The following is a 24,958-nucleotide window of genomic DNA, read 5'->3' as shown; positions in this document are numbered from 1 at the left end:
GTGAGCATGCAAAAATTTGACCACCACTTCCCTCACATGAAATGCTTTCTTTTTCACATATTTTCCTGCTATTTTTTTCTTTAAAAAGTAAAATTAAAAAAAAAAATTAACACTATTATGTTGAAGTAAATTGCCAAGAAAATGTCATTCTTTTCTTTCTTATTTTTCCCATTGAATGCTTAATGGAGCATATAGGAAATATGGCTCCTACCTTTCCTAGCTCCTGTGCACTGAATGGAAGCCTCATAGCCCTGAGTCAGAACTGGCATGGACCTGAGCTAACAGACACATGCTGCAGCAGAACAGTAACAGGGCAATGAGTGCCATCATCCAAACTCAGATCTCAGCTCTGCTTTAAGGGGCAGAAAGTTCTCCAAATCTCTCTGAAGATTTTAACTGTCAGTATATTGCACTGTCCAGGACATAATAATAAAAGAAGGAGATTTAAACTCCTGACAAACCCAGACAAACAGACCCCAGCTTCCTCCTCTCTCTGTACACAGGGCACCAACTTCAGGCATTTAACTTAGATGTCAAGTGCCCGCACGAGCTATGTACAGAACTTTGGCTCAAAAACAGTTGTGCCATTTCTTAATTATGTACTTTAGTATGAGAGACATTGTTACAGAATGGAGTCCCTGACACACTCTGACTTGTCTGTGTTCTTGCTCTTTAAATCAACTTTGTTCCCTTCTAGGTGACACTGTTACAGGAATATAAATTAAATTGGAGGAATGATCTGGCACAAACTTAAATTCTGTAGTGTAGAATGGATATGAAAGACCCATGTTGTCCTGCCATGGACAGACACATTGCTGACTGTGGCAGATTTCAGATGGATGAGAGCAGCACGAGAATTGGATATAACACACACCTTTGGTGCGTGCAACCTTCTGCTATTAATATCGTGAAGCTCTGACTTCAGTGGTAGAAAGGATTGGAACCACATTTGACTCAGATTTTAAAATGTGATGTTTAAAAAAGCTTTGAGACCATACCAGCAGAAAGCAGCTTTACTGCTCAGTGTGGATGCTGTCTGAAAGTCTGACCTCCCTGTTGAGCTACACTCAGCCTTCTCCAATTATATTGCTGCAGCCCAGGGATTAATGAGTAATCTAAGCATGAGTAATCTAAGCAGGAGCTGCCCCACTAAATGAAAAATGTCAAAGGCACTGAGAGGGGAGGGACCCACAAGGAAGCTTCACAAAGTTCCAAGAGTGACGTGGTGACATCACAAATGAGTCCTAACCATGATCAAAGGAACACTAAGCACACAGGAAACAACAGCCATGGAGGAAGGAAGCAAGCAGAGGCAATCTCAGCTTGACAATCACTGCAGTTCTGTTATCAGTTCCAAACTAGTAATAGAGATACTTCTGGATCAGAACTTCTTTGACTCGTTGCACTCGTTGACTTCAGTCACAAAGATGTGACTGAAGAGGCAGCTTTCACTTACAGGCTGAAATATGGTGCTTAATTTCCCATGTGTGGCATGTGATTTCACCTCAGTACTGTCCATGCAGCATGCTGGTGGGACAGCCAGCAAGGCAATGTGAGATATGGCCCTTCATTCCCTGCGGGGATTCCAAAGGTCACTTGAAGCATCCAGTGAAAGGAGCTGGCACTCCTACCTGCTGAGATAACATCTACCCTGCCTTCCAAGCCTTTGCAGAAAGATAGGTTACACACAATCACGTTCACCACAGCAATCCCTTTAATAAAAATGAGACACTACTCACTACTACAACTGCACCAATTCCACAAGACCCTCACACTGACATTTTCTGTTCAAATGGGAACCTTATGCTTTATGCAAAACATGTCTTTATCTTAAGTGCAATAAGAGTTAATCACAAGCCAGGTCAGTCCCAAGACCAGTAGGTTGCTCCTGAGTGGGTCACAGTTCCATAAAAGTCTGGAAACTGAACTCAGGAGGCAGCAAGGGCATTTTAGGGAAAACAAGGCTAGCTACCTCAAAATGCTTCGAACAAATCCTTATGATTATCCATCAAGATACCGAGTGCTTCAAATAGCTATTAAATAAATAAATACTAACAAAATTCATATGAATAGAGGCTTTATGATGGAAGCCATCATGTTTTTCATTCATTTTAAGGAAGCATAGAAATGGCTTTTATTGTTAGTGAAAGTATTTCAGAAAGTAAAAACATAGTGACGGTGCTGTTTGCGAGAAGTTTTCATATCTAAATGCCCATAAAACAATGCTGAAAAGGCACTGCTTTTCAACCAGGAGCACCAGCAATGCCACGTGTCTTACATGTGCAACTGATTCATACACTTAATAGTAGAGCTAAGTATAATCAAAAGCATTAATTTAGCAAGAGGCCAGCTGAGAGGTACCTAATTCCAGACAGAAAGACCTTACAAACTACTTGTGTTTAAGTGAAAAGAAAACAGTTTTCCAAACAGGTCCCCGTATTGCAAAAAATGTATGACATTTTTCCCTTTTACTGCTGTAATTAAACATAGAAAATGGGCAAAAGTGTTTGGAATCCAAATTATTCACTCTAAATTCTTCTTTCAGGCCTAAGCAATTAAGCTAGATGCTAATTTGTTGCAAACTATATATATAACTATTGGAATAAATTGTACATTCCTTAGAATACAATTTTAGAAAAGTCCTATATTCTCTAAAAGCAGGTAAACATTCACCATATGAACTGTGTTGTTCTAAAAAGAATTCATGCAACATGTCCAAGTGTGTCAGGTGCTACAGTACTGGATTTCACTGTACAGAACTGTTTCTGCCCACTCGCAATGTCTGCAGAGCCCTGTCAGCCTTATGAATCACACATGTTCAACTTAGTCATCAAGAGATCGTGTGCATCTTCAGCAGTGTCTCCAGACTCCTCACTACACGGAATACTGAATAAACTGAAATAAATGTTGGACACCCAGCTCAGCATGTCACTGATAAAAGTTTGAGGTGCTTGATTGCATTTATTTAAGTAGAGAATGCCATAGGTGTCCTCACCAGAACTGCCCCTTGCACAGAGCTGCAGGCTCAGCAGCTGATTCCACAGTGCCTGCATTTCATGAAAGACAAATATAGGTGCCTATTTTGTGAGAAAAGCTAACTCTGCAAATGGTGGGAAATGCTTGAGGTGGAGCTCCAATCTCCTGACAAATCAACTGAAAACTCAGCCTTCAGGAAACCAGACTTTGCCCCAGTGCCCCTTGGCCTCTTTTTCTCAATGAGCTTGGAGCTATTCAGTCTCCCTTGTAGGACTGAAACACTTGTAAATCCTTGGGTCTACATATTTTGGTCAAGGCCAGGAAATCCATCTGCTGATGGAGCAGCAGAATATGCAGCACACATCAAATTTTAAGCCTACTGAAAATCCACCTAGAAATCTTTTTAAAAGCACTCAAATACTAAATAAAACTTGCATACTTTTTAGCTTTCCCCCAGCTCAGCTCCAATGCTGCTATTATGTGAAGCATCTCAGAGCTGCCTGTAACTCCCCATTCAACTTATATCCACAGCTGGTGCCCCTTCACATGATGAAATCCAGAGACATAAAGACTGCTTCACAATGTGCTGCAGTATTCTCTGTTGATGTCAAAAAGTTCTGACTGAAAAATGTCCCCCCATCAGGACAATTTTTAGGCAAATTAAATACTTTGTTATAAGCCTGTTGTGCTCCAAGCATTGAAATTTGTGCCCAAGACTTTCCTGTAATTTACAGCACCAGCACATCACAACATCCCACTTGTTCAAAGCAGGACAGTCTCTTCTGCCTGGAGCTCTCTTGGACTGACTGCCCATGCTTGTGTCCCTCCTAGGAGTACTCATATGCTCTCAGCCTGTCCTCACTTTTTTTTAATGGAAGGAAAGCATGAGCATGTGCTTTGCAATCCTTAGTACTGTCCCACCTGCAGAGTCCCCCAATGTCAAAGGGCTTGTAGCAAGAGGAAAAAGATGATGTAAGGTAAAAGTACACATAAACAATGCACTTTTCAATTTCATTTCCTGGTAGACAAAGTCCTTTTCTCCAACTGCCAAATCACATTTCCATCGGAACTGTATGTGACTTCAAAGTAATGCCTGTACTCTGAAGAAGGGCCTCAAAAGCCTGGGCAAATGATTATGAGTGTTATCACATTCTCTGCTGAGCTGTAAAGATTTCTGTGACTTTCTTCATGGTCAGGGTGACAGAGCACTGGGACAGGCTGCCCACAGGAGCTGTGGAGTCTCCTTTTCTGGAGATATTCAAGACCTGCCTGGATGCCCACCTGTGCTGCCTGCTTTGCAGGGGATTGGACTCGATGACCTCTCGAGGTCCTTTCTAGCCCCTACAATTCTGTGATTCTGTGACTACACACTGTGGTAAAGTCCTCCTTATGATGCATCTATTCAGCAACTAACTGGGCATGTTTGGAAATAGTCTCCAGGGACCCTTTAGGGTTTAAGCTTCAGTCTCTGCCAAGTGACTATTGGCATTTAAGTGTCAACTGCCAGTGCACGTGCACCACTGGACATCTGCAAGATATGGTTCAATGTATTTTGAAGTGTTTTGTATTTCCATCTACTCCTCTTTGCATGCTACTTTTTTCACACATAGGATATTCCCCTACGAATCACCAACACCATTGCAATATTGTTGATCCTGAATTCTTTCCTCATGCAAGATTCCCAATAATTTCCATTAGTATCTTAACTGTATAAGTCCTCTGACCAAAAAAATCATGTAGGAAAACCCCACATGATGTTTAAACAAATCAGGTCAAGAACTATTCCCTATATAAAGATTTGCTGAGTTTGTTTTCATGGCTGATGAGGTACAGAAACCAGACCTTGATGGACAGGCCAGTGACGGAGGGATGTAAAACTTCTCCTGCCTATCAGAAGGAAATCTGATCTACTTACAGTCAAGAGGAGAGAACTCAGATGAGCCCTTCTCCAATGACATTGTTGTTCTGGGACATGTTACCCAAGAGGGATTTTTCTACAGTTTTGGCTGCAGTGTTTATATTAAATAGAAACCTAATGCTGGATTGTATCTGGTAAATTCAGAGTGACAGAGATATCCAGGTGCCTGCACATGTAAACGTAATTGCTTTGTTTCTCTAAGAATGGTTTCTTAGTTTGCACAGCCAAAGAGTGGGGAGCTGTGCCCCACTGTTTCAGTTGAACTTGCTTCCTTTTTAAGATATAGGAAAAGAAAAGGCCAGCTAACTCACCAAACTGGGAGAAGTGACTTTCTGGAAGGATGGTGACACTGCATACTTTCTTTATTTTCTCCTGGGGATATGAGATACGCTGGACCTGCCTGACAAAAATACCAGTCACTGATAATCTAGCACATAATTCTCCTAGATATTAGTAGCAGCAGCTCAATGACAGACATTCTGTACTCAGCAGTACACTTTCTCATTTTTTCTCCCTCTTGCATACTTTCTGTCATACAGGCACAGGTAAGTAGTTGTCTATTCATCTAAATGAGCAGAAGTGACACAGGGTGAACAATCAGGTGGACCATAACCCTTTTCCCCATCCAGGTGCCAAACTCTCAGTTTCTTTTTTCTTTCCAGGCAGCTGCTCATTGTGCTTTTTATGGCATAGAGATCATATAGGTTGCAGGGAATAATAAAACCATAGATAAGAAAGAAGTTTGGTCCTCCTTCACCCAATACCACGGGACTGAAGATAACACTGCATTATGCCTCTCTCATTTTAGCGATTTTTCTGGAAAGCCGCTTTATGGTTTTGTTGCAAAGAACCATTTTAAAGTCAGGGTAGAAGTCATCCCCAAAACTATTTACTCTTCTTGATATCATACAGATGAAGTGAAGTTCTTCATTAGAGCATGCCCCATGACAAATAATGCCCTGGTAATTAAGGGTGGGGATTTTCATGCGGTGACTGATGATGCCTTGGAAAAGAGCCATGGCACTGTGCATTCAAAGCTAAGCTATCTAAATCCTTGCAGAACTCATTTATGCTTTTGGGAATATAGGACAGGTGTGGCAGTTACTAAACCTGGATGCCTGAGTATTCACCTCTTTTTCCCAGGTGTGGGCCATTAATTCTCGCTCAGACTTGTTTAGTTCTAACAAGCCTCTTTGGAACCAGATTTTATATATACACATGCACTTGATACATAGTATTTCCCTTTCAGTCTATTTTTCTACTTCGTTTTTACTCACCTCCAGCTACATAGCTTTGCTTTTTCTAACATTCTGCACATACATGAAGGTAGAAAACAATACGTTTAGTGGCAGCCTAAAAGCAGCCTTTGCATTCTTGGTATTTTGATAACCAGACATAGAGGAAGCAGTGTTGGAAGATGCTGAACTAGCAACTGGAAATACTTTCTTGTAAGAATTATTAGCAGCATAGAGAGAAAGAACAAAAGCATTGGATTCTTCCTCTCCAGGCAGTGTTACAATGAAATGGATGTTTGCTATTAGAATAGAATGGCTGCTTTCTTTGCTTCGTATTTTCTAGAACAAAAGCACAGTAACTTTCCAAGGCTACAGTGAGTCAGTGCTCGAATTAGCAGTGCAGTCCTGAAGTAGTGATCACCACTACTAAGCAATGCTTCCTCTCCTTTCTCTTCATCTATTCAAAAAGGCTACCTTTGACAAATCAACTATTAATAGTCAAGTTTCTACCTTAGTTAAATTATCAAATTGGATTGGGTGACATTTCTAACAGTAGCATTTTGATCTTGGTGGAGGTCAGTCCTAAAGGCAAAAAACAAACATTGTAACATGAAAATGCAAGAGCTATTAAGAAATAATAAAAAATAATAGGAAAAACTCCTACTACAGACTTTGTATTACTGGGATTTTCCCAAAAGCAATGCCATCTGCTTTGTGATCATAAAGAATACAATCCTATTCCACAGTCTTTCTGTCCAGCTTCAAACAAATCTAAGTTGCGAGAATGGGAGTAGCAGTTAGTAAGAAAAAAATTTCTCAGAAGACCAACAATGACAAGGTTAGAAACTTCTTTTTTCTTTTTTTTCCATGTCAAAACAGGCAGCAAGAGACTGCTACTGCTGCTTCTTAACTGTTTGTTCACTCTTCTGTCATGGCTTAGCACTCTTTGAATGATTAAACCAGAACAATAAATGGCTGGCAGGGGTGGACTACAGAGCTGCATCTTTTCAGCTTCTGGATGCCCTGTACAGACAGGACAGAAAGCTTCAAAACCATTTAGTGTACCTGCCCACAGACACGCTTTACAAATAGTCCAAGAGACCAATTTATAGGCATATATATTTTAAATGTATAGACAATTTCCTCTCTTCTAAAACTCAACAAAGTGAAATATCACCAAGAATTCTAAAGATATGACAGAGGAAAAAACTACAGCCAAACCACGTGCGAAAGGTAAAAAGTCCAGTGAAGGCTATCCACAAGGGAAGGGAAGGCAGGTAACTGAATGTTAACAGGAGAAAGAAGTATAGGTTGTAGTCCAGTACATTCATATTGTTTTTATTTTCGGAGAAAGAAATAACTGTCTATGAACACAGAGGTAACAACCATAAATACTGGAATAGGACAATAAATAAGATGGAGAAATAGATGGAGAAATAAAGCAGTTTTCACACTCTAAGCATAAGGCTGCAGAAAACCTTTTTGGTAAGCATTAAGTGAACATACTGACCAAGCACCAAACAGGAACATTTACTCCAACAGGTTCCTTTGCCCCCTACATGTTTGCCTCCAGTTCTCACAGTTAGTTTCTGTTTCTTCAGTAGTCCTTCTGTCTTGAGCTGTGATTTACTGTGTATTACTTGAAGACGCTGAAAACTTGTGGTTTTATTGTTGCTGGTGGTGTCATTTTTGAGAGACCAGTCCTTCAAAACTGGGCTATGCATGCGAAAGCACACCACCATGCCACCATCACAAAATTAGACAGTCTTATGGTAGACTGTTGATACAGGCACACATCTGGAATTGGTGTGCAGAGGGCTACAGCCCTGCTCCTTACACTGAGCTCCAGAGCCAACACACGGCTCATGTGACCTAACTGACGGCCAGCAGATAAGGCATGTATTTCAGTACCATGCCTTTACAACAGCACTCCTTATGTTTTTGTGATTACTTTCTAGACTACTTCCCTCACATCCCATTTGCACTGGGGGATTTCTCCTGCAAACACTTAAAGCACATTGTGTGAGTTTTCCCAGGACATGATGCCAGCCAAGCACCGGAGCTCCCAGTGTGCACAGAATTACATATGGGCTTTAATGTTTAGAACAAGCAGGCTACATAAGAATGAGTTTGTCTGTATTTTATTTTCTTCGTCTTCCTTCAAAGAAGAATGATCGAATAGCCATAAAGCACCAGGAAACCCCATGGGAGCACTTTACGAGCACACAGGGAACTATGTAAGGACAGGATAATGCTTAATGCTTACCTGGAATTTTTGCTCTAGTTACAGACGGATGAATCATTGCCAGAGAAAACCGTTTCGACTGGGAAACAGAAAAACACGTGAGATATTAAATATCAGAGACTGACAAGGAAGCAGCACCCAATAGCAATGAGCGGTGCTGAGCCGTTTGTCCAGAGTAACCCTCAGAACTGTTCCGCAAATGGGGCTCATTTTCCACGGGGCGTTACGGGGGAGGTGCGCACCGCCGGCACGCACACGGCTGCTGAGGGCGTTTTACACACGCGGACCTTCAGAGCCGGTGACGTTACATCCCGGCACGCGCCTGGTCCGAGCTCGGGGTGCGGCCAGGGCGGCAGGAAAGCACCAACGGCCTGCTCACAGCTTTCATCATTTTGCGATATTTGCAAAGAAACGTAACCCGTAATCTCAGACATCCAAGGGGGCCGCCGTACTTTCAGCTCCGTCCCCTCGACCCGAGGTACGCAGGAAGGCCGTGTCGCCCGCCCCGGAGGCGTCGGCCACCGCCTTACACCAGAGGCGAGAAAATGGCGCCCGGGACCGGGCCGCACGAGCGCCCCCCAATGGCGGGGCGGGGCGGAGCACAGAGCGCTCCGAGGCAGCGCCCCGAGGCCGCCGAGGGCCCCACAGAGTCCCCATACAAACGCAGCCGCGCCCTTTAAGCGCGAGGGCGCGCGATTGGCCGCGGAGACTGCCAATCAGAGCGGGCGTTGCATCACCCCGGCGGGAGGGCGGGCGGCGATCGGCGTGCGGGGCGGGGCGGCGCGGGGCGGGTTTCGCAATCGCCGCTCGGCCGCGCTCCGCGCGTGAACGAGGAGGCTCGGGCCCGGCCGCGCCCCTCCCCTCCGCCGCCGCCCGCGCCGCCACAGGTAAGCGCCGCCGCGCGGGGGGCGCCGTGCCGGGCCGTAGGGGCCGCCCCCGCCGTGCGTCCGTCCGCCGGTGGCGCGGCGGCCCCGCGCGTGGGAGCGCATGATGCAATCGACGGGCGGCCCCGGCCCGCGCCTCTCCTCCCCCCCGGTGAAGTCACGGCTTGGCGCGGGCGGGGGAGGAGCGCGGGCGGGCGGCCCCCCGGGCTGCGGGCCCCGCGGGGCGGCGGGGGAGGGCCGGGAGCCGCCCCGGGGCAGCGGGCGCCGAGGCCGGAGGGGCGGGGGGGAGAACGGGCGGGGCGGCGGCGCTGATGTCAGCGCGGAGGGGCCGCCCTGTAACGCTGTGCCGGGAGCTGCGGAGCCCCGACGGAACGCGGCCGTCGCGGCGCCCCGAGGCCGAGCGCCGAACGCGTCGAGATCCGAAAAGTTCACATTAGGAGTCTCTCATCTTTATAGCGGCCGCCGCAGCCGCGGATGCTCCGCGTCCCGACAGCGCTGGCCGGGCGTCGTGGCAGCGCGGTTCGGCGGCTGTCCTGAGCGCGTGCGCTGCTGGCGCTGTCGGGCCGTGCGCGGGCCGCGGGCGCTCCGAGGGAAGGTCAGCGGCGTCCCGCTGCCGGCTGTGGCAGCAGTGACGGAGCAGCCGTGCAGCCCAAAGTGAGTTGTGGAGCAACCAACCAATCGGATTTATTTAACAAATTAAAACTTTTTTTTCTTTTTGCTAAGGCAAACGTTTGGAAGTTTCAAATTTGGGGAAGAAAGCAAAACTAATAAAGGGCCTGACGTGCCTGAGACTCCAAATCCCCAGGGAGCTGCAGCCGGCGGAGCCCCCAAGTGCCACTATTGTGTGCACTGGGTGGTGGTGGGTGGCAGCCGGTGGCTGCAGTGGAACTGGGCAGCGCCGGCTGCAAGAGCAGCAGCAGTGCTGAGCAGAACCAGCCCAGAGCTGCCCTGTGCCAGCTAGAAGCTGCGTGGGAAGGGATGCCATGGAGCTGCTGCCTGTCGTGTCATGCTGTCACCCTCCCACAGCTAACGTGTCAGTGTGGCACAAACCTGAGCAGTGAGCCTTGGCAGCCATCTGCTCACAGCCTTCCCCAGGTGCACAGTGCTTTGCCACAGCCCCTTCTCAATACCCTCCCCTTCCCATACCCTCAAATCTCCTGGTGGCAGCTGTGAAGGAGCCCCACGGTACCCAGTACTGGAGCAGGACAGGAGTCGTGTGTCACATCTCCCACGTGAGTGCTGGATGAGCGTGTTTCCCATTGAAGAAACAGTTGACACAGCATAGGGCAGTTCCAGGGGTCAGGAACTGGGGAAGACCTGTTGCAAAGTGCTCTGTGTGTCAGGACTAACAGCAGCTTGGAGATGTGACGCTTGGGTTCTGTTTCTCTGCTTAACCCACATTCTCTTTCACTGAGAAGTATCCCATTACATTTCAGTTTAATAGAGCACATAATTTTTTCCTTTGAATTGTGGGGGCATCAGATAGAGATCTTATGCATATGTTAGAACAATATTAAATACTTTTGATAGAATAGAGAGAATAGCAAGTGGAACCTGGTGCTGTGAAGGAACTTGTCAGATGTTGGTGATGCTTTCAGGGCAGTTCCGCCTGTTCTTATGCAGTGGACACAACACAGCTGGTAGATGTGGCATTTCCCCAGTGCTGATCTAGCTGGGCTGCCTGGGAGAGCACTGCCATGCTGAAATGGAGGGGACTGAAGGCCATGCTATCCAACGTCTGCTCTGACATCTCTCTGTCCTGAAATCTGAAAATATGAAATATGACAATTTATTGAGGGGTGTGGTTGTACTCACACGACTCACACACCTCTTTCACTTGCTTTAAGGGAAAAGAGTTCTTGGCAACAGAATGTTAATTTTGAATAACACTGAAGCCAAATGACGGGTCTCTGCTGTGAATCTTACTGAGCCATACTGTACAGCTGCACCTAGTTCAGGCTTCCTCAGACTGTGAAAGAAAATGTGCAATTGACAGTTAACGTTTTAATCTCATTAATGATAACCCAGCAGAAGGTAAAATGGCACTTAAGCTGTGGTGGAAAACTTATACAGGAACAGCATGCAGCTGAGGAGCCCCTGAATTTTGCTGAGCATTGCCACACGACTGCTGCCTCCTGTGCTGTCAGATGTAAGGCTGGGCTGGGCACTGCGCAGCTCACCTTGTGTTCTGCTGGCCTCAGCTGCTCTTTCCAAACGGGTCCTCCTGGGAGAGTGGCAGCAGTGAAGTCTTGTACCACCAGCAGGGTTAGGAGCAGACTGAGCGCCAGGTGGGAGGATGTCCCTGCCTCAGGCTGTCTGCCTCAGCCTGCTGGGGAGAAGCATAGACAGTGAGTGCTTTGAGAGCCACAGTGGAGGAAAGCGTGCTGTGGGCAGGTCAGCTATGGCCCATGTCTCCTTGTAGGTGGCAACAGTCCCCTGTCTTTTAAGTGCAGTGGTTCTCACATTGTTTTCACCCTGCTTTCCTGTCCCACCTGCCCTCACAGCACTGGTAAAGGCTTGGCTGGTCTTACCTTGTTTGTGGCTGAGGGTTTCCTTTTGCGTCGTTCAGTCACAGCCTTCACAGCATGCACTACCTCCTCTTGTACATTTTTGCACTGAGTACTGCTGAGACTTTAAACAACCATCAGTTTGGGCTCCATCTTCAAAAACAAGTAAAACAATCTTAAAGCTGGTGAAAGCACTGGAAGATGTTGTGAGATGTTCAAGGGAAGGTAGACTGTCTCTAGAATAAAGCAGAGACCACCAAGGAATGTGCATACACCCAGAAGGATGGTTTGGAGAGGACAAGGATCAAGCACTCCTGTTGGTCAGGAGTCAGGGTGTTAATAGGTTTAAGCTGCAGAAGAAAGAATTTGGTCTGAAATTAAGAAAATTATATAACTGGGAGAAAAGTTAGACAGTGGAACTAGTTGCCAAGACAGAGGTTGTGAAACGAGATTTTTCAAGGCTAGGCTAGACACCCATCCATCAGGGATGGCTTGGAATAACTGAGTAAATCCAGTGAACAATGCAAACAGCTTGACTGGATGACCCAGTAACAGTCCCTTCCAATCCAAATATGTTCGAGAGGCTTCTGAAATGTCCCAGCAATTGGCAGCTTTTCCACTTCCAGCATAGTTTTGGTGTGTTGCTGCCAGATGTGCCATTGGTGCCTTCTGCCAAAGGCAGTGATGTGTAAGACTGTAGCCGAACATAGCACCTTTAACAGCATTTGTTTTTCCTTCAGGGTTCACCTTGCCCTTAACCCATGTGAAGACTTGCTGGAAACACGATCTAGAAAAGAGTTTTTAGTCTTCTAATACTCTGTTGTGTCAAAGAAGAGCCCGTCCAAATGAGCAAGACATCCCCGCAGAACACCGCTACAGATGCGAACGGAGTAAGCGTGATTCACACCCAGGCACACAGCAGTGGTTTGCAGCAGGTTCCCCAGCTGGTTCCCGTTAGTCCTGGTGGTGGAGGCAAAGCTGTGCCTCCGAGCAAGCAGGGAAAGAAAAATTCCTTTGTGGATAGAAACAGCGATGAGTATCGTCAGCGCAGAGAGCGAAACAACATGGCAGTGAAAAAGAGCCGGTTAAAAAGCAAACAGAAAGCACAAGACACACTGCAAAGGGTCACCCAGCTCAAAGAAGAAAATGAACGTTTAGAGGCGAAAATTAAGCTCCTGACCAAGGAGCTGAGCGTACTGAAAGACTTATTCCTCGAGCACGCACACAGTCTCGCAGACAATGTGCAACCTGTTGGCACTGAGAGCACCACAACAAATCCAGAAAACAGTGGGCAGTAGTCACTGCCACAGCCTGATGGGATGAACTCTGGAGGTGCAGCCTGTCTGCACCACCCCTGCAGTAACTGAGCAAATGAGGGGTTCTTTTAACCATCATTGTGTGCGGATCTTTTTAGGTTTAACACTGAAGATTTGATACAATTAAACCAGAAACTGCTTAGGGTTTTTCTTTAAAGGCGTTAAATATTTTTCTCTTCTAGAAGATTTGTCTAATAAGTGCAGATCTAAATCCTTAGTCAGCAAGGAGCTTACCATTACAGAAATAGCATTTCACAGATGTACACTTACCTTCTTACATTTAGCACAATGGGAGAAGTTCATCAGGGTGGTTCACTGTAGTATCAGAAAGTCGTATTTGGGTGAATTCCTTTAAATACTTTTTAGTGCATTTAAGCCCTTTCTTTTCTCTGTTACATGTTACAAACTGCAGAGGCTTTAGAGAGTTTGTTGTTCTGTTTGGTGAACTGCTTTTCTACCTACGGAGCAATTCCTGCAAAGCACCACTTAGGCTTTTCCTATCTGGTTACTGGGCAGGGCACAGTAATAGCAAGCTGGGGTACTTCAAAATGTTTTCTAAATAAGCAGCAACATTCTATAATGATCTTTGCAGGCAATTGGCTTCCACGGGGTAAGTGGTGGTCTGAACCAAGTATCAGAGGTAAAGCAGCACATGGGCTGCTTTTTTTTATGCCCGTGTTCATGTTTTCCTGGCTTGCACAGTGAGTGTGGGGCGTTAGGAGAACAATGTTTTGGTTTCCAGAAAATGTAAAAATGCTACCAACAACCTATGCTCTGCAAAACTGCATTCCTGCTGGGGTGCGGGTATCAGGGAGAACAAAATACACAGCTTGGCTGAGCAACAAAAGGGGTAGGGCAGCATATGAACAGCAAGAATGTGTGGATCTCAGCTCACTTATGTTCATTTCCATTCTCACAGCCATTCAGATTTGCAGCCAAGCCTGTACAGAAATGCACAGTGATTTTAAAACTAATGGCCCTCATCTGAACACCCGATTCAGCAGAATTTCTATAGCCATCACAGTTGTGTGAAGGAGTATCTTCAGTCTTATTTCCATAGAAGTTCTTCTATAGCAGTTTTTTTAAATGCTAGTGATAAGTTTTTGCCATGATCCATAATGCAGTGGTATGTACTATATATTGAGGATTTTAACAGCAAAAGTAAAGCAGGAACTTTGGCGTATCCTTAATTTATTTTCATTTTTAAGTATTTCATTGATGGTATGGTTGTGTTACATTTAACCTGTGTGTCTGGCTAGTGGATTATTACACTGTCTTAATTTCCCTCCTACACTACCTTTTCCCCATATTTTGTAGGATGCTTGTTTGCCTTGTACCTCTACTTAGGAAAAGAAAAACCTTGGATATTATCTCTATGAAGATGCTGTTAGAAAATAAAGCCTTTAAAAGTTCTTTCTGAATTTCAGTTTTTAATACAAAGGCAGTTAGGTGCAGTTTTTTATGGATTGTTTTGGACTATGATAGTCTTTTTACAGATATATGGTTTTTTGGTTCTAGCTGCAGCTTAATTAGGTAAGATTGAAATATCAGAAACTAATAAAAACATTTTGCCTCCAGTGCTGGCCTTATTTTTCCTGTCCATTTTCTCTTTCCTTCAGATACAGGTGACCACTTCAAGCAGCTGTCTGAGAAATCAGTACAGCAGTTTTCATTCGTGGAATCATAGAATGGCTTGGGTTGGAAGGGACGCCAAGGATCATCAAGCTCCAACCCCCCTGCTGTAGGCAGGGCCCCAACCTCCATATCTAATACTAGACCAGGCTGCCCAGGGCCTCATCCAATCTGGCCTTGAACACCTCTAGGGATGGAGCAACCATAGCCTCTTTGGGCAGCCTGTTCCAGCACCTCACCACTCTCATACTAAAGAACTTCCCCCTGATATCCAACGTAAATTTTCCCTCCTTCAGCTTATTCTTTAACAAATTCTTGTCCTCCACTTAAGTTCCTATTCAGTGGGAAGAGAATAAGAAACTAGTTAATTTGAGTTAAATTCCCCATTTCTCACTCTCTCTCACACACACATACACAAAAAAAAAAAAGAAAAAAAAAAGAAAAAAAAGAAATGTAAGAATCCTTTCCTGAATGTATACTGCAATTAAAAGGTAATGAGGTAATGAGGGAGGGGCTGGCGGGGGACAATCCTTGTACAAGGGTTGTTGTATAAGGATGAAGATGACCTGACTGCATCTCATTTCTTAGATGGGTGCCAGCTCTGGCAGGAGCCCCATCCCTCCCCTCTGCTCTGTGTTGGAACTACATGGCCTTGTTGCCCTGCTGATGGTTTGACAGCACAGTGTGCGTTCCTCTCCTGATAATCCAAAGAAGGGCCCCAAATCTATGATGTTTTTTCCAACCTTGCTGTACATAGGCTGGCTCCTGGAGAATGATTTCTTTAGTCTCTTGAATGCAAGTCTGACGGAGACTCAGGAACTCCTGGTGCTCCAGCAGGTCACTTCTCCACCTGACAGCACCAATGCCACTTCCTTCTTGCGTGAAACAAAACCACAAAGTTACAACTTACTTGTTTGTGCAATGACTTTTCCAGCATAGCAGCTGCTTTGTTTGCGTGCAGACTGTGTGCGACTGACAAGTTGTTATTTTCAATCTATCCTCAGTGTGAGTTAGGTTCACGCCTTCCTTGCAACTGCTTATTCTGAGCCTCCTGCCAGAAGAGCAGCTTGGCCCCAGGGAGCAGACGCATGGGGGCTATGCTCACATTCTGCACAGGAGAGCTCTCATGGTGAACTTGGAATATCCCTCTTCTTCCTAAGGAAAAACTGGAATGAACACCTCCTCAAAACATGCAGCGTTGGTCTGTGAAAGTTTTCCTTTTGGTCCATTTCTTTTTAATAGCAGCTATAGTCTGTGACAGAACGCAGAGCCTGTCACAAGAAAAAGCGCCATACGTTTCACCACAAAACATTATGCCCATTTTCTTACAACAGTGAAAGAACTCTCCCACTCTGACTTCCCCGAGCAGCCAGGAGGCTCTGCCCCACTCACCACACTGCAGCAGCATCACTGCACAGAGATACACCCCAAGTGCATCCAGCCTGGGACACTGAAGGTTTAAATCTATCAATTCAGAACTTGGACCTTTTTAAACATGTAAGCTTGCTCAACACTGGGCACTCCTGTTATTTTGGTGCGGCTCCATTTGAGTCTGTTTGCACCGAGGGGAAAGAAAGGCATTTGGGAAAATATAGCTAACAGCCTAAGAAATACTAATTTAGTCATAAGGAAAGTTTGTTACAACCTGTATTCCCTCCCCAACGCACACATTTAAAGCATATTAAATATCATTCTGCCATTTTAAAACACTTACTCCCCTCCCTCAGATGCTAATTAAAAAAAAAAAAACAACAACAAAACTAGCTTGCTTTTTGCATAAGTGGGTAGAAATTATCCAGAACTGCAGAACGGAGCACTGGAAGGAAGGGTACAATCTGCTGCAGTTGAGTTCAGTCCCTGGCTGTGGAGGGCAGCGCTCCCGGCCCCGCAGAACCCCCAGCAGCACAGCTGGCAGCGCTCCCCCCCCCACTGCGTGCTGGGACACAGCCTGCCTGCACAGCACCCAGAGCCAGACCTGTTCTGCAGGAGCACCGCCGCCGTGCGCCAGCATTAATCATAGCAGGGAAAGGCCTATTAACTGCCCTAGGACTACAGCTTAGTTGAAACAACTCCAAAACTTTTTTTTTTTTTTTAATCTGTGAAGTGTTACTGTAACACAATAACTGCCACTGAACCTAAGGGACAGCAGGTTTCAGTGGCTGTTCAGAGCATGCTTCAGCTGTGCTTGGACACAGAGGGTAGTGGGCTGAGGCTGCAGGCACAGCCCAGCGCTAGAAAACATCGCAGGGTTCAGAGACAGATAAGTCTGGAGTGTGCTTGCAGGTTGTGGTGTTTGACACCTGCACAGCTGCCAACACACAGCATGGCACCTCTGCACATGCCGTGCATTCAGGAGCAGGAGCCTTTGCACCCTGAAGCTCAGCAGGAGCACTGCTGCACATCACAGCTACTGACCTCACATCTGCTCCTTCACATCCCTTCCCATCTCAAGACCTCCCGCATTCACCTCCTGTAGACCGTGGCCAGCAACCTTTAAAAAAAAATGCACATAGGTTCATCATCACTCAGCAAAGTGACACTGAACAGAAGGAGTGAAGCCTCTGGATTATTTCACAATGAATTCCTTGGTCTTCACCACTTGAAGTTCCCTATTTGGCAATGGCTCACCAAGTGGCTATAAAGGAAGAGCGGGTTTGTGTCGCACAGCTCAGTGCGGTCAGCAGAAAGAGCAACCATTCACCATTTCTGAAAGAACTCCAGATCTCCAGCCGGTCACAGCCAAGGGGCATAAGGCCACAACACAGTGCTTTTGATGTGTTCATCAGCAACAGACATAAACATGACGTGTTCAGTAAACAACACTTCTACGGAGTCAGAGCAACCAGGACTATTTTATGATGCAAGCAGAGCATTTGTTCTCCTGCAGGCTTCACCTACAGTAAAAGAAAGGATTCTGTGGGTAATTTAAATCCTGCATGAATAAAAAGTCATTTTGTGATCATTATTAATATGTTTGTGGTCTATCCATATAAAATTTAATGATTAATGATTTAATTCTGAAGCTGCTAACAACAGATGGTTTGAAGCAACTCCATCGTTTGGCAGAGCACAGCTCTGACTGACCCAGAGCTCTGGAATGAAGACGTTTCCTTCTTGCAGGTTTTAAGGCTTCTGAACACTGCAGCGATCTACAATTTTAAGGAACAAATAGATGAACAAGTTTAATAAGGCTGTGTGCAGGATCAATGTACCCTGTAACCAGAACAGAAGTCAGGCTAACAAAGAGTCAGTGTTTCCAGAGCACAAATTGGCAGAAAGTCAGGTAAAGAAGTAGAAATGGCAGCAGAAGAATCTAATGAACACAAGTTGTAAACAAAAATGATGCCAAGGATGAATTTTAATACAAATTTCATTCTGCTTACTCCATTGTCACTGATACAAGATCCATAAGAAAAATATAAGTGTCATTTTGTCCACTGAAAAGAGCTGATTTTTTTCTCTTTTTTGCAATACTTGTGATAAAGCTTAATAAATGACTTAGGTTGTTACAACTGCTGGCAGCATTCAGATCACCTGTATTTTAAAGAGTCTCTATCATCAAAATTCAGATTTAACTGGAAGAAATCACTGCTGTAGCAAGGTTATTCAGGTGGCACTTGTTTGTCAACTGCTGCCTGCAAAGCAGCGACGTCGGAGGTATATGGATATCCAGTGCTGAAGCCTTCTACTTTCATTTTTAATTAATGAATCAATCCGGCTAATAGCCTGCCCTCTTCTCGCTATGAAGAATTGGATGTTATCTTATATGCTGCAGTGTTAAATCAGAACGATGACTGATCAGCGTGGGACATTCAGCATCACCTGGAGCTTACTCCTGTTGGCTGGACAAGGAGCCAAATGACTTGGCGCTGCCTTGGCCTTCTGCCATGAAAGCCTCTATTTCTTCCACAGTACGTGGGACGCACGTCAGCAACTCCATCCCGCTGGCTGTCACCGCAATATCATCTTCAATCCGGACCTGTCACAGAGAACACGCGGTTACCAGTGAGGTATTCCAGCTGGAGACGAGAAGCACTTCGGGCAGCGATGGCCACGGAGCAACTGGCGTGTTTCCAACTGAGTTGCTGATACAAGAGCAGAACACAGAGCAAGCACCAGAACCTCAGGAGGCAGTGGCCTGCAAGTGAGTTTGGTGGTGCTCCTGCAGGTGCCCAGGAGTGGGTGAGTGAGGCTGCGCAGTCCCTGTGCATCCCCCCCCTCTGATACCAGGAGCAGGAAAAGGCACGTTGCCCCAGGCTTTGCCTGTACCCTTGCCAGTGCCCAGCTTGCTGGGACAGCAGTGCCTGCTGACGCCTGAGGTGCCCGCTCTTGCAGCAGTCCTGGTGCTGAGCTGCAGTTTGCTGCTGTGCGCAGACAAGTCACATCTTCTCTAGATACAGTACACTTTCAAAGGAGGAACTGCAACACGAAGTAGCTTGTAGCTGATATTCAAACATTGAATTTTGAGCTGATAAGAAATTCCTGCACAGGTCAGAATTCCTTTTAAAGGACAATCACTGTTTAAATCATGCAAGGAAAAAGCAGATCCTCTCAGTTTTTCAGCTCTTGTTCTGTTGAAATGAAAAGTATGTTCCATTTTCTGACTCTAATCTCTCTTAGCCAGTAAATGTGCCTACATAGTCATTTCCCATTATCTTATCAGAAAAATGTTGCTAAGTCACTAAGCTGCAATAAAAGCAATTTTAGTAAGGTGTAAATCCAAGAGAACACACACTCCGGGGACTCCCATCTTACAGTTGTTTTAATTGTTTCTGACCTCTTGACATTTCCAACTAAAAATAAAGTTGGATAACATTTGTACTTCTGATTGCAAAATAATCCATTTGTTCAAACAGAATGAGTCATCTACTCCTTATTAAACTGTTTAATGATGTCGTTGCCAAATTATTTCTTTTAGCTGGTATCAAGTTAAGTGTATTATAAAGCAGAATTAAATAAATCAACCCCAAGTTCACACACTGGGTTTGGACAGCTGTACATCTGGAAGCTGCACGTGCTGTGTCTGACGGGCCCATGCTGGGTGTTACAGGGGATGCAAGCCACACAGCAAACAGATCCGGGCACCTCAACAGCTTTTACGTGGGTGGTTTTGCCTCTTAGAGATGGAATTCCCCCTTGAATCTGCTATAGAGACATTTCAACCACAGTTTGTCTGCTTTGCAACTGAGATTAACAAAAAACCTGGTGTTGCTCTTTTTTTTTTTTTTTTTTTGCAGTTGAGCATCTTATTCTTTCAGCTGGACTTGGGCACTCCTCGGGAGCAGTGACTGCCCTGAGAGCAGAGAAGACAGGAGCCAGAGAGCACAGGGAACAGCCTGCGGACAACTGGACTGTCAGCAGTGTCCTGTGTGTGCAATGAGAAAATTGGGATGGAAATGAGCTGGAAAATGGATTGAGGGTGAGGAAAGGAGCTGGGGAAGGCAAGATACGGTCAGGAGAGACAGGGCGGACAGATAATGGCTGCAGAGGTAGAGTTTGGAACAGTTGGAACCTGGAAATGGGCAATTCTATTAGAGGAAAATGGAGCAAAATGGGATGAGGCAGGCTCAGGAGCACAGAGAGAGGGATTCTGTCAGAGGTGAAAGATCCTGAATGAGCGAAGAATGATGAGTGCTGGGGCCAGGTGCATCTAAAGCCAGTGAGTGGCACCAGCACCAGACAGAGTATGGAAAGCTGTCAAGAGCCCACTGAATGCTGCTGCAGAGGGCCAGGGCAGCAGAGCCATTCCCACACAACCCCTGTTCACTCTCAGAACACCAGGACCCAGCTGCCCTCTGCATGCAGGAATCCAATGTAAGGTGTATGCTTACACTAACAGTGAAGAAAGACTGCCCAGCCTCAGTGCGCATTATCTCTCTAGTTAAAGCAGCGTAAGTGCAGAGGAACACAGGCTCCCAAGAGGGGAAAAAATGTGTGCATCTGCTCCTTTTGTTCACACTCTGTACATCACACTGAGCTTAAATTCGGCTGCAGCAAGCAGCAGCATCAGAGGACCTGCGAAACCTTCCCTCCAGGAGAGCCTGGCTTGCTCTTGTCCTTGGTCCAAACGGACAAAAGATGCTGGCTCTGGCTGGCAGAGTTTACCAACTTGGGATTGCCTTTCCCAGCAAGGGACGGTTATGAAACTTGCTCTCAGAGCTGTCCTTGTTTTCAGGCTCTTTGTTCCACAGTGCTGCTTGGTTCAGGGCTATAGCAAGGCCTGGAACCAGACGTGGCTTAAAGGAGCAGTGAGCGGAGGTGTGAGGCCACGCTGCACTACAGCTCCCAGGGGCTCCTCGCAAGCTTTTCCCCTCACACATGGCTTTTGCAGTGCGAGATGGCAATTTCACAAAGCTATCCTGCACAGGCCAAGTGCCCAGGAACATCAGGACCCTCAAATGCCTTTATCTTATCACGGGCAGTGGCACGACCTATTTCGATAGATTTGATTGCACAACCACTGAACGCCAGCAGCAGATCATCATGTGGCTTGACTCAATGGACCCAAATTGGTCCCAAAGCAGGGCTGTAAAGGCATGGCCAAGGACAGCACACGAGTTAACACCGCACTGCTGTCAGCTACATACACAGCCTCGCACTTTGTCCTGACTAACTGATACACTCATGCTCCCCAGAGCCTTTTGTGTTATCTTCCAAGCAAAGGGGGTTGTAGCACTCATTCATTTCTTTTGGATGATGATATATAAAAAAGGCTTTTGAGATTCAAGAAAAGATTTTGGCCAATTAAACAGCCCAGATTTGGTCGATGACAGATCCCAGATGTGATTAAAAAAGACCACTGGTGACACGTCTCCAATTTTAGTCTATTGAGCATTTGTTTGATTACGGCTGTGGAAAGCAGCAACAGAATTGCTACAAAATCCTGGAGCAGGAAACCTATGGGAAAGCAGGACAGGATGTGTGCCACACAAGGTAAATCAGCACATGATTTACATAGGCTAACTGGAGCATCCACACATCAGTTTTTATAGCTGCTTTACTACTGGGGCAGATGCATGCGGACAAAGGGGACTGACTTTGACTCAGCCATCAACTCACCAATAATTTTTAATAAGCAAACTTAGGACAAGCAGAATTTGACTTCCATGCTTCATGGGATTGATTAGGAAATAGATCTATTCTTACACTAAAATCAGAAAGAGGTGGGTACACTGCAGGACTGGGAAAAAGCATCTGCCACTTTCCTCTTCCCACATTATACAAAGCCTTCCTACAGGGGCTGATGGGCTCTGTGCTGTGTAGGGACTCTTTCTTACCCCACACTGCCAGTCTCCTTCCTCTTACAAGCAAATTCTCATGTCAGGAACACTTTACTTTAAAGCTCTGTGTATAAACATTTTATAAAAGAGGATCAAGATTTGTAGGGTGAGGCTATGCATTTCATTAGATCAACTGATGTTAATGGAAAAAGAAGCTTCAGGCACACATTCCCTTCATCAAGCCTCAAAAAGAACCAATAAAATATAAGCTAAATACAGGTTAGTAACAATTGCTCTTAGTTTAACCTGATTATGTTAATTAGGCAACTGAAGCAAAAAGGGTTAAAGAAGATTTACAAGCAACCAGTCACTGTTTTGGGGCAGCCTACAACCATTACTTCTCAGAACTTTAAAGAAAGTGACATGTTCCATTAGGACAACTGCTTTCCTGTGAAAACCTTTCCAGGATATGTTGAGTTGTGTTACTACTGTTGCGTGATGTGAGATGTTAAAAAGTAGATGAGCATGCTTAGCAGTCAGTGAGCATTTTCTAAGTCCCATAAAGTTTTCACAAATAAGGTGTAGTGCTGGTTCTACAAATCCTAGGGGAAAAAATAAAGCCTGAAAAGAGGCTGAATATTTAGGGCCAAGCACTGAACATTTTCACTGGGTCTTTGAGAAAACATCGCATGGACTGCACGAATCAGTAATCAGCTTATGAAGAGTGGACATTTCAAACCCCAAAGAGCTGTGTTTAGAGCTGGTGCTTCCCCTTCCCTCAGGACCCACACGCTTTCCCTGAGCCGTAAGCAAAGCCACATGCAAATACCTTGTCTTGCAAGGCTCTGTGTTCTCAGCAGAGCAATGCTCACAGAGCCCCAGTGCAGCCCCACAGCACTCATGACCTTGGTGAACTGGACTCAGTTTTACAGATTGAGAACTGGTGGATATGTGACAGAGAGACTTCACAGGATCACAGGATTGTAGGGGTTGAAACCCCCCTGCTAAAGCAGGTTTCCTACAGTGGGTTCCCAGACCAGAACAGCTCTAGTCTGGGATGAGGGCAGGCTGCAAGACTGCCAAGTAGCAGTTACAGTTGTGTAGTGTGGGCATCTGTGGTGCATGCAGGCATGGGGCTGGGCACAACCTGTGCTGACTGCGTGCAGTTGTGCTGGTGTCACCACGCTGGTACCACCTGGAATCCAGGTTCAGAAGAAAAACCTCTCACTTTCTCCATTCTTTCTTGCTCTTGAAGGTTTCATAACCTTCTTACCTCCAGCATTGGACAGCCCAAATTACAATAAATGGCTGCAGTCTTCTCTGTGCAGAGACTTGTCACACTCAAGAAAATTATCCCAAACCAAAAAGACATGAATTCAAGGTGAATTCATTAAACTCCTCAAATCCCTGTGCGGGTATTCTTACTCAAAATTACAATGGTGTTACTTTGGTTCATATAAGTTCATTTTTGAAGTGAATTAAATCAAGCCAAATTAAGAACGCTTTAATTAGTGCTGAGCTCTGCAGAGGAAAGCAGACTAGTTATTTCCTTTTTTTAGAAAGTAGGTTTTTTTAAACCTAAAGGAAGACTGGACATGGCTGTAGCGAGCTCTCTGGCTAGAACTGATACCAGTATTACCCCCAGTTCTGCTGTGTCAGTAACACTGGGACTCATGAGATCTTCTTTAATCATGCAGAGAGAAAATTTTCTGATGTGCTTGAGAGAGAAATACTCATTCTGGACAAGCCAGAATGAACCTGCACATGGATAACTAAGCACTCTGAACAGCAAATTGCATTTTGACTGCATTACAGTTCAGCTTTTGTTAGAATTTAGAAATATTAAGATATGTTTCTGTCTCAGATTTTATTTCCATTCTTCTCCTGGACAAAATCAAGTGACAACATCTGGCTCAGGGATGTGTGTATTATTTCTTTCTCTCTCTAAGTAAAATGTATTGTTCACAAGGGGATCGGAGATTTAGATTTTTGCTCAATCGTTTTTGGGCAGCTCCCCCTTGTAGCAAAGTTTGTTGGCTCACTCTCCTCACAAGTCAACATTACAGGAAGCTAAGCAAAAACAGGGAAGAAAGTTAGGCTTTGTTTGGAATCTCTGGAATAGAAGTGCCCAATTCAGCAACTCATGCCAAGGTAGAGACCCTGTGCTGCCATTCCTGCTGCTGCCATTCCTGCTGCATGCGAACACACAGCAGGTGAACCACGTGCATGCCTCAAGCCAGCAGAGCTGGAGGAGGCATTCACAGCAAACCATGGCAGAACATGGGCTTCATTGAACATTTCCAGAGAAAGGTCACCAGGAGTGAATTGAACTGCCCCCAGATCTCTCTCAGAGTGTTTGCAAGAACAGTGAAAACAGCTAAACCTGTTTCCTTGTGGCGTTAAGCTACATGAGTGCACTACAGTATTCCTTCAGAATATGCTTCAGTGTGTGGTGCCACATACAATGTGTTCAAAGTTAGAAAAGGCAGAGTTAACTACTTTTCATTCATCAGAATCTCAGTTGGCTGGCAGGCAAGTCTTGATAAAGAAACAACATAGAGACAGATAACGTCCCAAACCTCAGCAATGAATTAAACAGCAGACAGGGTAAAGTCCCAGGTCTCTTGATAAGATTGCACACACCAGATAGTGAGCTTCCAGAGATGGTTGCCCAGGCCCTGGCTGACTCATGCGGCTGGTAATGGCACACACAACTTTTCGGTCTGGGCTGGTGGTTTAAAGCCAGCTCAGACCAAGAACAGTACAGTAATTACCCTCTCATGGATGGTATACAGTGATAAATTAGTTGATGGCAGCAACAGACAATTCCTAATGAGTGACTTCTCATACCAGAAAATCACCGCCGTTGCCAGTGATTGTTAGCTGTGTTGAGACTCAGCATAAAAGCCAAGAGAAGGATGGGGCATTGCAGCTGCCTGCTTTATCTTCCCTGTGCATGAATACGGAAGCTCAGAGAACAATGCAGCACCCTTCAAATGCTTGCTCTGCTAAAATGAAAACCTAC

At 45.5% G+C, this 24,958-nt stretch overlaps 2 protein-coding genes and 1 long non-coding RNA gene across 5 annotated transcripts in view; 1 reads left to right on the top strand and 2 right to left on the bottom strand.

Annotated features, from left to right (window-relative positions):
• The first annotated feature begins 9,127 nt into the window (after nt 1–9,127).
• CEBPG (CCAAT enhancer binding protein gamma) lies at nt 9,128–14,658 on the top strand. 2 transcript variants are annotated; one of them, XM_052685846.1, is made up of 2 exons: nt 9,128–9,261; nt 12,506–14,658. In XM_052685846.1, exon 2 carries the CDS (start codon nt 12,611–12,613, stop codon nt 13,061–13,063), a length of 453 nt encoding a protein of 150 aa, XP_052541806.1. In that variant the 5' UTR covers nt 9,128–9,261; nt 12,506–12,610; the 3' UTR covers nt 13,064–14,658. The 2 variants fall into 2 exon arrangements, with proteins under 2 accessions (XP_052541806.1, XP_052541807.1); XM_052685847.1 differs by lacking the exon at nt 9,128–9,261 and adding an exon at nt 9,945–10,353.
• Nucleotides 10,679–12,511, bottom strand: LOC128082026 (uncharacterized). The gene is made up of 2 exons (XR_008207514.1): nt 11,439–12,511; nt 10,679–11,024 (listed from the first exon to the last, which is right to left on the bottom strand). It is a non-coding gene; the product is annotated as an uncharacterized LOC128082026 (long non-coding RNA).
• Nucleotides 14,659–18,053: 3,395 nt separating the features above from the next.
• Nucleotides 18,054–24,958, bottom strand: part of PEPD (peptidase D) — a 116,948-nt gene continuing 110,043 nt past the window's right edge. For both annotated transcript variants that reach the window (XM_052685836.1, XM_052685837.1), the window contains one exon: nt 18,054–18,692. In XM_052685836.1, the coding sequence (XP_052541796.1) occupies nt 18,543–18,692 (150 nt within the window). In that variant the 3' untranslated portion in view covers nt 18,054–18,542. The remainder of the gene's footprint in view (nt 18,693–24,958) is intronic.

The sequence above is a fragment of the Tympanuchus pallidicinctus genome, unplaced genomic scaffold, assembly GCF_026119805.1.
Source record: "Tympanuchus pallidicinctus isolate F22 unplaced genomic scaffold, pur_lepc_1.0 scaffold22, whole genome shotgun sequence".
NCBI classification, from domain to species: domain Eukaryota; kingdom Metazoa; phylum Chordata; class Aves; order Galliformes; family Phasianidae; genus Tympanuchus; species Tympanuchus pallidicinctus.
Note: the sequence above shows the minus strand (reverse complement) of the source record. Positions and strands in the feature narration are given on the sequence as shown.